At 40.1% G+C, this 14,027-nt stretch overlaps 1 protein-coding gene across 4 annotated transcripts in view; it reads right to left on the minus strand.

Annotated features, from left to right (window-relative positions):
* Window positions 1–14,027, minus strand: part of Prim2 (DNA primase subunit 2) — a 226,208-nt gene that overhangs the window by 22,363 nt on the left and 189,818 nt on the right. For 3 of the 4 annotated variants that reach the window (XM_060369819.1, XM_060369818.1, XM_060369821.1), the window contains 2 exons: window positions 10,450–10,576; window positions 4,616–4,698 (listed from right to left, as the gene is read on the minus strand). The exons of the other annotated variant lie outside the window; for it this stretch is intronic. In XM_060369819.1, coding sequence (XP_060225802.1) covers window positions 4,616–4,698; window positions 10,450–10,576 — 210 coding nt within the window. The remainder of the gene's footprint in view (window positions 1–4,615; window positions 4,699–10,449; window positions 10,577–14,027) is intronic. 4 annotated transcript variants of the gene reach the window in all.

Genomic DNA, 14,027 nt, shown 5'->3' on the forward strand with positions numbered 1-14,027 from the left:
GGGACATGAGAAACAAAAGAACACACACTGGACTTCACCCACATTTAATTTTGTTTCCATCAAATTACATTATCGGGGTGGAGAGAGTTTAAGAGCACTGGCTGTATATCCAAAGGTCCTGAGTTCAATTCCCAGCAACCACATGGTGGCTCACAACCATCAATAATGAGATCTGGCGCCCTTTTCTGCTATGCAAGCATACATTCAGGCAGAGTACTGTATAAATAATAATAAATACATTTTTAAAAAATACACTATCAAGAAATTACTAACCTATAGAAAGAGAAGGCAGTGTTAAGCCATATATCTATAAGGGATTCATATACAAAGGTAAAGGGAACTATTACATTCAACAAGAAAATAACAACCTAAAGAAAAGTGAGCAAAGGAAGTAAACAGACACTTACTTCCTCGAGGGTGGCCTACAACTGGCCTATCCACAGAGCTTTTTTTTAAAAAAATGAGGACACCAAGATGGATTCCAGTACAATGTGACTAATGTCCAGAGATCACGGGACAGAGACAGGATGCAGAGGAAAACAGGTGAGAAGATTCAGGGAGAAGGTCATGAGTGATGCAGAATGGAAAATTACATTGAGGAGATTCCCAAATACACAGGTTTGCAAGACAGCAGACTGCTGGCTCCAAGGCCTGAGGAATGACGAAGGAATGCTGTGTTTCCCTCCAAGGTGGTGTGAAGATTGGAAACTTGACAGAGGTGGTGATTCGCAAACTTGACGATAATGAATACATGAGCATAGAACTTAAAATGACTAATGAAAGCAATTTTATTTTAATGAAAAAAAAAAAAAGCAACCAGATCTTTCACAATCCCATTTCCACCCAGAATTCACATTATTCTCATCTTTATTTCTTATCACTGGTGTTTAAACAATGCATTAAAGATTCCAAAATCTAGGCATGTATTGCATTCATTTCATAGTAAAGGCTTTCAACGAAAGAAGGAACCAAGAAAAAGTTCAACTGAATGTAAAAGAAAAAGAAAATTGTGTCAAAGCAGAACATTTGAGTGGAAGGAGGTGGACCCTGTTCTCCAGGGTTGGCCACCAGGACACTGGGCCTCCTGCACCTCTGCTGCACGCTGAGCAGGTCGGGCCTACCCCCTCCAAGTCTCATATTCCTCATGTAGGAGGCAGGGAAAACAATAATGCCTTGTGAAGAGTGATGAGACACAGGCAAAGGCTCAGGGGAGGCAAGAAAGGGAAAAACACTGTGGCTTCCACAGTTCCTGCCCAAGGCTCACGCACACTGTAGACTATGACAAGCGAAAGAAAAACTGCCCTGGGCTAGAAGCACTCAGAAATTAAAGCAAAAGATAAAATCTTTCCCACAGAGTGTAAAGGCTTCCATATTAGTGCAATGACAGCTGTTTGAGAGCAAGTTCTGCGAGAGCCACAGCACATAGCACGTTCCTTAGTGGAGCAATGACAGTTCTCCTGCTCATACACAGCAGTTATGGAAACTAGCAAACAAGAGGCTTGAAATTTTCATGTGTACTTTTTCATTAAAAAAAAAAAAAAAAAAAAAAAAAAGACCAGAGATTTTATTTCGATGACAAATTCTCTGTATTCTGATGACAAATTCTTAAAATCTCAAAACATCGTATTTCCAGCACAGGATTGAATGTTTTCATTTTCTCAAAGAAAAAAAAACTGAAAACTGCCTTTGAACTCCACACTGTGACACGTGTGCCTACAACTACTTACACACGTAAAATAGGTAAGCAGGACTGCACCTTGTAGCCCACCCTAGGCAGTGGCCCTCATTCCTGCTGCCACTCTGCCAGCATGGTGGAGCATGCTTGGCACCATGCACATCACTCCCAGGAAGGGACGCCCCCCCTCACGGCCTGAGGACCCCTGTGTCCTGAAAGCCACTCCAAGCAGCTGTTCCCCTCCCTGCTACCCTAGGACTTGAGCAGTGTGTACCTCCTCCATGCGGGCTCTGCACACTCCCAGCGTGGAGCCATCAAAGTAACACCGGAAGAAGCACAAGCGCCTTCCCCAGACTTCAGAGGCTCGTCAGCAAAAGCTTTCTAGCTTTAGCTTTGCTCTCGTACATGGAAACAGAACCTAGCTCTAGCTGAGCTGGCATCACTTCATATATCCCATTCACACATCAACCCTGAGTTTAAGACAGAACGGAAACATGGGAAGAGGTGAAGTGTTAAGCCAAATGGAAAGCTATGCGACATTCCACCCAAGCACAGAATTCACATTCTTCTCAGCAGCCTATGGAACCTTCTCCAAAACAAGCCTCAAGAAACACAGGAAAAAGAAAATAATACCCTGCATTCTCTCTGACCAAAAGGAATAAAGTTGAGTATCAATGCCTAAAGAAAGTACACGGGCTCACAGAAACTAGACAACACGCTTGTGTGCTTAGGTCATGGAAAAAAATCAAAAAGGAAATTAAAAGCTTCCCCAAATAAATGTAATAAAAACAATATATCGGAATCTGTGGGACACAATGAAGGAAGTCCTAGGAGGAAACTGTTAGCACTAAGTGCACGCATGAAAATGAGAGAGGTCAAGATAGTAACTTAGCAAGACACCTGAAGACCCTGGAAGAACAAGATCAATGAATTTCCTAAAATAGTAGATGGAAAAAAAATCATCAAAATCACGCTGAAATTAAATAGAAGCAAACTAACAGAAACCAATACAAAGGAACACTGAAATGAACATGAAGAGCTGGTCCTCTGCAAAGCAGCAGTTGTAGAGGCCCCTCTCAGATTCATGACTTCTAGGACTGGGTGGAAGATGAAATATCAGAGATACTCTCATTCTCATTTACATAATAGCTATGAAAGATGGACATTTTTTGAGACATATCTTAGCCATTTTTTTTTTTCTCATTTTTTGAGAATTCTCTGTTCAAGTCCCAGGCCCATTTTTCAAGTGGGCCATTTTTTTTTAACTCTGCTTTTTGAGTTTTTTATATTCCGGATATTAATCCTCTGTCAGACATGTAGGTGGCAAATATTCTTCCATTCTGTAGTTTTCCTCTTCACCTAGTTGACTGTGCCTTTAGCTGTGCTGAAGCTCTTTAGCTGTATGATGTCACACTTGCACATTGTTGGCCTCAATTCTTGGGCAAAGGAGTCCTATTCAGAAAGTCATTTTGTACATCTTCATCATGTAGGGTACTGTCTACGTTTTCTTCCTAGCAATTTTGGTTAGGTCTTCGATCCATTTGGAGTTAGTGTTTGTATGGGCTGATAGATAAGGAGTCTAATTTCATTCTTCTGCATTTGGTGACCTGTGAGTTTCTTGTATCTATGTGGGTGTGTTTTTCCTGAGTTTGGAGACATTTTCTTCTATGATCTATTAAGGATCTCACCTAGGCCACTGACTTGGGCTTCTTATCCCTTCTCTATGCCTAGAATTCCAGGGTTTGGTTTTTTCACCGTGTCCTCTATGGCCTCTGTGTTGCTTTCCTGTACTATAGAAATTTTTCATTATACTTTATTGTATGGTCTAGAGCATTTGCTCTATCTTTGTGATCTGATATTCTTACTTCTGTTTGATTCATTCTACTTGTAAGGCTTTCCATTGAGTTTTCTAGTTGTGTTAGTGGGTTTTTTAATTCCATCATTTCAGCTTAAGTTGTCATCAGTGTTTCTATCTCCTGATTAAATTCCATTCTCGAGGTCTGGATTGTCTACATCATTTCCATCAGCCTTATTTTTGTGTTTTCTTGGGCATCACTCAGGCAGTCAAGTCTCCTTAAGCTCTCTCTCCTTAATTTCACCAAGCTGTTTCTTTGTGTCTTCTTTAAACTACTTAAATACCTTGATGAAGTTTACGAATGTCCTTTGAAATTTTGGGTCCTGGGGTTCATTAGGTAATTCTCATCAGCAAACATTTCTATAGGACTGGCAGATTTTGGAGAGAAGATACTGGCTTGATCTTTGATGTCCCAGCTTCTTCTGGGGCTAGGAAGGAGAGGCGCCTTCAGCTGTTGCTGATTTCAAGGCAAGCCAGACTGTACCATAGACAATAGTCTTAAAAACATCATGGTACTTTTTGAAAGACAGACTTACTAAAAGATGTGCTCCCTCAAGTATTTTGTTTACCATTTGTGCACTTTTTGCTTAAGTTCTTAACAAAACAAAGTATTTCAAAAAATTATTAGCCCCAATAACCTAGCATAAGACATACAGATTAAACCAAGCGACAACTGATGCCTACCAGAACAGTCAGGGACTGCACAGGACTCATCATTTCCTCAGAAAGCAACTTCCCAAAATGAAAGGCTGTCATGAATTTTCAGCTTCGTTAATAAACTCCAATACGTTAAACATTTGTGGTTTTAACTGAGGCCGCCAACTGATGGAGAAAAGCAAGTTGTGGGAGTGGGATGCCTATGCTCCTTCAGTACCAAGAGAAATACAACTGTAGCATAGCAAGTGGAAAAACTGAAAATTCCGAGGATTAGGAACCTGAAAGGTCAGCATTTTGGCTCAGCTCCCCCAGAAGATAGAAGTGTGGTGTGAGTCCTGATGCAGCACACGGCATCACTTCTGTAAGCAAATCTGAGAGAATGTGGCTGCTGCCAAGTCACTGAGGACCCTGAGCAGACCTGGACCTACCTGGCTGATCCCCGAGGCTGGGATCTTGTAGGACTGCATCTTCTGCTTCAGCAGCTCTGCATCACTGTGACGGAATGGGCACCCTGACAACCAAACACAAGCCGGCACAACAAGGTTATTTACCAGGCTTCAGCACGGTGCCACACTCGAGCAGTTGCTGAAGTGCCCCTAACTGTCTAACAGCTTATTAATAAAAAGTCAATTGCCCGTGGGTGCAATGCTCTCCTCTCTCTATCTAAATGAGGATTTAGCTGCTCTGTTATCAGGATACTACATGGTCAAGACTTATATAGAACAGTGCAGCACTCTCAGGCTTGCATGGCCATTCAGTAGGAGGAAGAGAACTGTTTCAACATTGTTGCTCTCTTACCAGAAAAAAAAAAAAATCAGCAAGTAGCCATAACAGTTTACTTAAAAATTACAAACTCTTACACTTTCGTAGACTAAAACTTTCCATAAAGATATAGAAGGGGGAATATAGATAATAAAACTAAAATATCTGGAACATAAATATATCACATCAGATTCCGACATAAACTCTGTCTCGCTCCTGAAGTCCAGGACCCACAGAAGCTTTGAGGAAGCACAAGGGTAAACAAGATGGACAATTAGGAACTGTTCAGACAAACGCTGCACGTACTGACCACTGTATTTCACAAGCAAAATAAAAGAATGGGCAGCTAGAAATTTGCTCGAGGGAGACTGTTTAGGCACAGAGTGCACCTCTACAAGCTAACTGGGAGTAAGTGAACGTTTTATATGAAGTCAGTGGATAAAAAAAAAAAAAAAGGAAAAGGGCCTGAAAGCCAAACAAATGTGTTTATCAAACAACTATAAAGCCTCCATTGTAACACTTTAGATCTCTATCAACTATGAAACCTGCAAATTTTGTAGCATACCCTTTATTCAGATTTAAAAGTACATTTTAGTACAAGAAGGCACTTTGAGAAAATGTATAATACGTAGTAAAGAGTCTGGCCTTCCTGGTTGGCTGACTATGCGCCGGTGGGTGGCTCCACACAAGACTGACTGTGTGGGCTGTACAAATGGAACATGATATGGCCACGTATTTAAAATAAAAACCAGAGAGATAAAGTTGTCAGGTGAGGAGGGGTGGGCCTGGGAGGAATGCTCAGAAGTGTGAATACAGGTATGAAATTCTTGAGAAATAAAAATACTGTATTGCATTTGGAGACAGAGAGAGAGAGAGAGAGAGAAAAAAGAGAGAGAGAGAGAGTACCTAGCCTTGTAGTGTCTGGGTTTGAAATATCAATTGACCATAGACAAATGTTCTATTAGCTTCATGTTCTCTCAAAAAAAGGAAATAATAGCCATTTCACAATTTTCCTATGAAAACTCTTCTATTTTCTAGACACACTCAATAAGCACTGAAAACATATTAGTTATCATCATTATTCTTGAAAAATATAGTAATGAAAATAGAAAAAAATCCCATTGAGAAGGAAATGATGGTACACATGGGAATTATTGGTTATTTCCAGAATAATTAAGGTGAACCAAAAAAAAAAAAATGAGATAGACATTAATGGAATTGCCATATTATACTTGACATGATGAACAGAACTGTACAAGAGGTCTGAAAACAAGGCCAAGAAGAAACTGAAGAAAACCTCAAAGAAAGTTTTTTTCAAGATATGCTCACTCAGAACTGAGAGGGAGTAAAGCAGTACTTGGCCAAGCTGGTTTTAGTCTAGCAGATGATATAAACACATTCTCTGCTCCTACTCTTCACTTCAAAGAGGATGATCTTCAGGATTGAGCAACCACATAAAGAGGGATGGGTGAATGCATCCATGGCCAACATTAGTGTTAAAAAAGCAGTGAGGTGAAATTGTTTGAGACAGCAGGGCGGAACACAGTTAGACCTACACAGATTCATAACTAGGTGATCAATTATTTTAGGTAGCATCAGGTGATGAAACAAAATCAATGTGGGGGACTAAATAATTTTATAAACAATAAAATATAAATGGACACATTTTCTGTTTCTGGTTGTTTATCTAATGAGTTCAGAAGTCATTTCTCTACCCTAAATTAAAAAAAAATTAATCAAACTGAAAAAAATCAACAACAATAGGGTCTCAAGGCAAATTCTGAGAAACAGGTAAATGCAAAGGTTCACAACTGACTAAAGAAATCTCTAAGCAGAAGCTCCACCCCAGTCAGTGCCACTGGGCAAACCCAACTGACTGATGCATGATTGCAGCCTCAGTCTGAATACACCTAAAAGATGCTCAGGGGAAGAGTTTTAGGACAACTTTTCTGTGAGTTTCACATTCAGAAAATCTACCAGCATTTCACAATGCTTATTACATAGATAATATAAATGAATAAATGAAGCAAGCTTTCATAGAGGGAAAGGAAAGGTAGTTGCATAAGAACATTCTGTTCTCCAGAAGAAACTACCTGAACAGAACCGTTGCTGGCTCTATTACAGCCTGACATTCTTGGGGAAGATAAGTACCCAGCAAGCTTATCTCATTCAAGGAGAAAATACAACAACAATAACAACAAAAAACAAAAACAAAACAAACAAACATACAAAAACAAAGAGCCTTCAAAACACTGGAGTAGTTTGGTGTGAAAACGCTTAACAAGTAGCAGAATTATAACAGCAAGGATGCTAGAATGAATAGACCAGATTTAAAGCACCATGATTCATATCTTAGAAAAAGACAGCACGCAAGAATAGATGATAGAATAATCAGAAAGACATAAATCCTAAGCATTTGTAAAAGCTACAGTTTAAAAACACTATATAAACTAAGAAGGGTTTCCTTTCTGTTGCCTCCAAGATGCACGTTACTGATACAGATCCTGTGAGTCCCATGTTGGAAAACATCTATCAAGCAAACAGAAATGCAAAACAAATTGGCTCAGCTATTCTGATGTCTGAAAAGGTAGACACCAAAGCCAGAAAAGCCAGAAGAGATGTGAGGTCACAAAATATTAACAAAGGGAACAACTCACCAAGAAGATAAAATGGTGAATATATATGAACCAAATGTTGAGCCTCCCAATTTCATCAAACAAATATCGACGGAAAGGTCAAATAGGTCATAATAAAATAACTCTGATTCCCCACTCTAGAGAGATCACCTAACCCAAAAACCAACAAAGAAGCCTCAGATTAAAGACATTATACTCAAATGCATGTAACAAATCTACAAAGTACTCTACCCAGAACAAAACAGACAAACACTCTAAACAGCAGCCATGGAACCTACGCGACCACATTCTGTGCCACATATATTTATAGCAGCTTGATTCATATATATATACATTTATACATACACATGTATGTGTGTATATATGTGTATAAATGCAAACAATCAAGATGTTCTTTAAAAGGTAAAAAAAAAAATCCTGTGATATATTCAGACAATGGAATACTATTCAGTGAAAGATAAAGACAGACGAGAGAGAGAGAGAGAGAGAGAGAGAGAGAGAGAAAGAGAGAGAGAAAGGGCTAGGAGATGTTCTGTATGAATGAGGGCCTCAGCTCAGATCCCCAGCTTCCACTTGGCAGCCGAGAGTGGCCTCTGGCCCAGCTGAAACAACAGGACCAGCTTCAGTGAGAGGCTCTGTCTCAAAAATTAAGGTGGAGGGCAATAGAGAAAGGCTCCTAACATCAACTTTTAGCCTCCAAAGGCACACACACGCACACATGTATCATTACAGACACACATGCATAAATCAACACAGCCACAGAAACAATCAAGTGTCTAAAAGTAAGGGAATGATTTTAAAAAATCACTTTCAAAAGATATATTATGCAACAAACTAAAATAATCTTTCAAAAACTAGTGGACAGCATGAAACATCATGAAAGAATGTCAAGTTTTAGAACGGGAGGCAAACGGTTAAGCATTTGCTATCTAGATACCAGAGAAGGGGATGTTAGTAATAACCATGCTTAAATATGAGATAAAAACTTTAACAACTCCATATTTGGCTAAGGCTGAGGATCTGGCTTGCTTCCGTGTATGTGGACCTATCTGCATTGCCCATGAGGCACACTGGGGTTGGCTACCCTGAGGCTATTTAAGCTGTGGGCTGGCTTTCCCCAGGGTCAGATTGTTCAAGGTTCCTGAATAAACTGCATTGAGAAGAACAAAAAAAAAAAAAAAAAAAAAAAATCAGAAAGAAGGAGAGGAGGACCTCCCCTATCAGTGGACTTGGGGAGAGGCATGCCTGCAGAAAGGGGGAGAGGGTGGGACCGGGAGGGGAAGAGGGAGGGGCTTATGGGGAGATACAAAAGGAATAAAGTGTAATTAATAAAAGTTAAATAAAAAATTAAAAAAAAACTTTTTAATGTATTTTTCATATTTTCTATGGAGTGTTTTAAAAATAAGCATAAAGCAAGCGTAATAATGTTAAAAAAGTCCAAAATGTGGCTGTCAGAGACTGGGGCAAGGAGGGTGCACAGGGAACTATCAGGCAGTAAGACGACGCTCCACAGTCTATGCGGCTTTGTAGATGTGTCCAGCTGCGAGCTTTGGGCACTAACCACAGGTGCCGACCACGCACTGCACCGATGGAGGAGGTCATCAAGTGTGAGGACGAGGGCACACGGGCACGCTGACTTTCTGTTCAGTTTCGTGGCGAAGCTGATGCAGCTCTGAAACAGCTGATTTGGTGGGGGGGGAAGGTAAACGTGTACAGCAAGCAGTGAGGAAGCAGACTAAGCACTCGTGGAGACCAGCGCAGGTTCACTCTCTGTGCTTTCAATTGCCCAAGATCGGAGGCACCCAAGTGGAATTTTATGCCAGCGTTTCATCTGTGCAGCGCTGTTCGTAGAGGAACTGAAATCTTCAGACGTGAGCCACCTGGTCTAAAGTATGCATGCTGCACGCAATGACTGCGTGCTAGTCACTTAGTCTTAGATGTAGGACTCATGATGTCAGAGTTCTGTATTTACATCACAGCACATGAGTACCAGCAGACTTGCCCGTTGAGGCCAGGAAAGCACCAAATACCCTGTAGCTGGAGTCACAGGCAGCTGCGAGCATCCGGAAAGGGTGATGGGAACCAAATCTGGCTCTTCTATAACAGCACAAACGAAGTAACTGTTTGTAACTGTTGAGCCATCTCTCCAGCTCCATGTACACTCATTTTTAAATGCTCTAAACACAGAGTTTTTCTAAAAATATTGTTTGTGATCATCCAATTTTTATCACCTTACAAGTATGGGATCTTTCTACAGTGGTTTCATTTAAGATTCTAAAACAAAACAAAAAACTGACACCTGGTTATAGCAAGCTTTGGCAATCTAGAAAGGTTACTAATATAAAATATTAATCATTACCTGACATACCAGGAGAAATGGGGAGCTTTTAAAGATGTGCTGATAGAATTATTTTAGAAAATATGTTGCTGAAGTGAGAAACAATTTAGTGTGTGTGTACAAACTGATATATACACTTGACAGTGAGGCTTGTTAAGCTGTTTACTTATCTCCTTTAATCAGATGACAGTAGTAGGAAGAAAAATACACTGTTCCTCTGCATAAGGCCTTTCAAACATTAACAAAATGCTCTATTCTGAAACCAGAGCTTCCCCACCTCACACAGCTTTAAGACACTTATATCCTTAGACCCTTGCAGAATACAAGCCAGAGGACAGCAGATGAAAGAGAACTGGGCAGCCTACTCCAGGACAAGCTGAGCATGGCTGAGTGAGCTCAGTAATAAGACAAATCACTGTCAAGAGTAATGGTGCTCCAACTTGACACTGATGACTGACAGAAGCTGTAAGCCAGGCCCTTCAGGAATGCAAAAAGCCATCAGCCAGCATCCAGCACAAACACTTACCATGATAATCCCCTTGGCCTGGTGGATTGGTTAGGATAATCTTCATGCAACTAAAAGGTGTATAGTCTGTCCTCTTGCCTTCCTTTCCAAAGCTATGACGAATATTGTAAGAATAACCTTTATCAAACTGAGAAGAAAAAAAAAAGACACCAAGTCACTCAATACGGTATTAACTGTGTCAGTAATAAACACTGGCTAGGATCAAAGAGCTAAGTGATTCAGTGTTCACAGACATGCACACTCTATCCATCTCTTGGTTCTTTTATGACATAAACACACACACACACACACACACAGAGAGAGAGAGAGAGAGAGAGACAGGGTTTTCTGTTACTGCCATACCCACTGTTCTCTGCAGTGTACTAACAAAACTTCTTAAAGAAACAACAACAATATAACTGTTCCCAGGTAGGAGACAGTTCAGGTTATAATCATCTCCTAATCTCTAGTATCTAGTGGGGATTGCTCCCAGCAATCCCAGGGATATTAGAATCTACAAGTCAATGCACAATAGTTCACCAACTGAGTTTAATATTTGTATCCAACTTATTGCAGTCTCCCATCTTCTTTAAATGATCTCCAAGTTATTTATAAGGAGTAATACAATATAAATGCTATCTGTCTTGTTTAGGAATAACAGCAATGAAAAAAGTCTGCACATAGTTAGTACAGATGCAAGATTTTTTTTCAAATACTTCAATCTGAGGCTCACTGAATCTATGGATGTAAAAGCCCAAAGCCATGGAGGGCCAACTGTTTACGGCTAATGATGAGAATAATCTGTTGCAGAAAATAATAATCAGTTCACCCTCCCAATTTTGTTTTCAGAAATTATAGTGGGTGGAAACTCTCTGCCCTCCTCCTAAGAGTGCCCTTTAATTTCTACATCCTAACTCATTCTACTTATAAAATGTCTCTTCAAATAACTGCTGTCCTCTGCATTTCCACTCCAGAAAACAAGCTGTCAGCAAACATCTGATGAAGAATGAGCCACTGCAATTGCCTCCTACCTGGAACCCCTGCTTCTGAGTTCATAAAGCAAGCTAATAGGATGCAAGGGACTTCAGAATGAATAAGATAAGAGGAGGCAAAGGGACTTAACATTCATTGAAAGGTACTTAGGTGCCACCAGACATACTGTTAGGTGCTTTTAAAAGTGCAATCCCATTTGGTCATTTCAAATAATCAGTCCCCCTATGACGGTACATAAGAAGAAATTGAAGTTCAAAGAGATGAAGCAATGTAATATAACAGACATTAAATAAATAGCAATGTGGGAAAACATGTGGATTCTGAAAAGACTGATTCCAAAACCCAAGTTCTTTCCATAATACAGCACTTCCTCAATAACAGGATATTTTTAAAATCATAGGTTCCAATGACATCTTTAGACTGCCACTTCTTTTTTTCCAATGATGCTTCATCTTAGAAGCTGGGGTCAGAAGCAGTCTCTTCCTCCACACTTCAGTGGCATTTCCCTGGGAAACTCCTCTAGGATATTTCTCTTCACTCCATATTTGATTTCCATTACACGCGCCTGTGTTTATCTTATGGCATGTTACGCTGTACTTTGTACTTAGGTGATCAGTTGCTCCTGTGCTATCTAGCTCAACAACAGTATACAAATGAACTCACTGCACATGGAAGGACTCCTTGCTTTTGAAAGGGCATCATCCCATTTTGGTGCTACCATTAAATGTTTTCTGTGCCTGATGGTTGTTGATTTTCTAATTCCTCTATTATGTGATGTCTATAACCCACTGGTCAAGCAAGGAAAGACAATGTACCTCTGATAATGTGTTTGATTAGAGGAATATTCAATATGACAAAATATTAGGTAAAACTCAACTGAGGAGTGTAGATTAAGGTAAATGTCTCACGTAAAGTAATAACTTGAGTAAAAACTATGAGAAAAAAAGAAACAAACTAGTTTCTAAATTGAGTATCAGACTCTGACAACTGGCAGACGATAGAAGCCTTTAAATAATCTGGAGAGACTATTAGACTATGCCACTCTTTCACTACTCAGCAATCTCGCAAGCTTTCAAAACAAAGTTATCAGAAGCTGTAAGTGGTTCACGGAGCATGTCAAATGTTCCTCCATGACACCAAAGCAATACTTGCTAAGCCTTGAGAAGCCACAGAGCACACTTAAGGAGTCGTTTCCAAAGAGCAAGATCTTCAGAGTTCTGAATCTAACAGTCAGAACAATATGTGTATAAAAGGTCAGACTTTTTCTATTTCCCATGCTTCTTTAAATAAAATGCATATTCTGGGAAGCTTAGAAACTTAGGACAAAATTTCATGTAAAATTACTAAGCATAACACTAAAATGCATTACATGGATAGAAATTTTGAAATGTTATTTAAGAATTTAAGTTTAAGAATAATTGTGCCAATGGGCAATAAACTGAAAACCTGAGTGGGCAGGACATGTCTGTGCTCCACTGTATTAAGCAAGTACGAGGCACACCAGTATGGCACAGTGGCCACTTGCTTTCCATTAAGGGTCACTATGAAACTAATCGAGCAAATATCTGGGGTGTTGGAGATCCCAGGCTTTGCAGCCAGTGAAGGGTGTGATTTACAAAGGGGGTGATTTCAACTCTCATCTTTCCTAATCCTTGCCATACTCCTGAGGTTTCTTTCCCTTAAGTTTACATCCACTGACTCCACTTATTCTTTGGCTATAAATGTTTGGTTGATGCTGTATTTGATGTTGTGCCTCATTCTCTCTATTCTAGGAGTTCCTAAAGAAAATCTGTTTATATTGCTTTAATTACTGTCCAGCTCTGCCTTTAATTTACCATCATTATGGTGCCACGTCTCAGATCTGTCTGCCACCATTGATCCCTCATTCACGAAATGCCAATCCAAATATTCACCCTGAACCTTTATTTCCACCTGCACACAGGTATGGGGTAAAAGTCCACGATGCATGATGACAGCACACTCAATTCCTAGGACTCTGAGCACTATGCCTATGGATTGGGTCATTTCAATAATCATAAACTTAAGGCACTGAAAGGAGAGATTCACTTACTCTAGCCTAACCTACATAATGCTACCGCTTAGCAGGACAAGCCCCTTTCGAGTGTGGGAACCACAGCTTACTTCCTGCCAGCTCTTCCATGAGACCACACAAATGGAGATAATCCAATTTCTCCTCAGGGATAAAGCAATAATGACTCTTACATACATTTCCAAACAGAAAACGTCCTCAGCCTCTGTGAGGTGAGCATCATCCCGTCTAGTTCTACCCATGGTTAGCTTCTGTCCACTTCCTCCCCCCACCCCCAGAATATTCCTATTCTTCTTTGTCTAGTCACTTTAGTCCACAGTATCAGGGACGCAAAAAGGGCTTTCTGTCTTATAGCAGTAAGCATCATATGTCTTTGTTTGCACTGTCACTGTCAGTTACAGACTGCCTTGTAGGCCATAGAAATTATAACACTACAGTACTTCGCAGTGAGAGGGAGGAAAAGGCTGAGTAACAAAATTCATTAGCCTCAATGGGTGTGCACACTTAATTACAGAGTTCAAATACATCTTATACAAAAAGATTCTATGCTCAGAGT

The sequence above is a fragment of the Meriones unguiculatus genome, chromosome 16 (genome assembly GCF_030254825.1).
Source record: "Meriones unguiculatus strain TT.TT164.6M chromosome 16, Bangor_MerUng_6.1, whole genome shotgun sequence".
Classification (NCBI taxonomy): Eukaryota; Metazoa; Chordata; class Mammalia; order Rodentia; family Muridae; genus Meriones; species Meriones unguiculatus.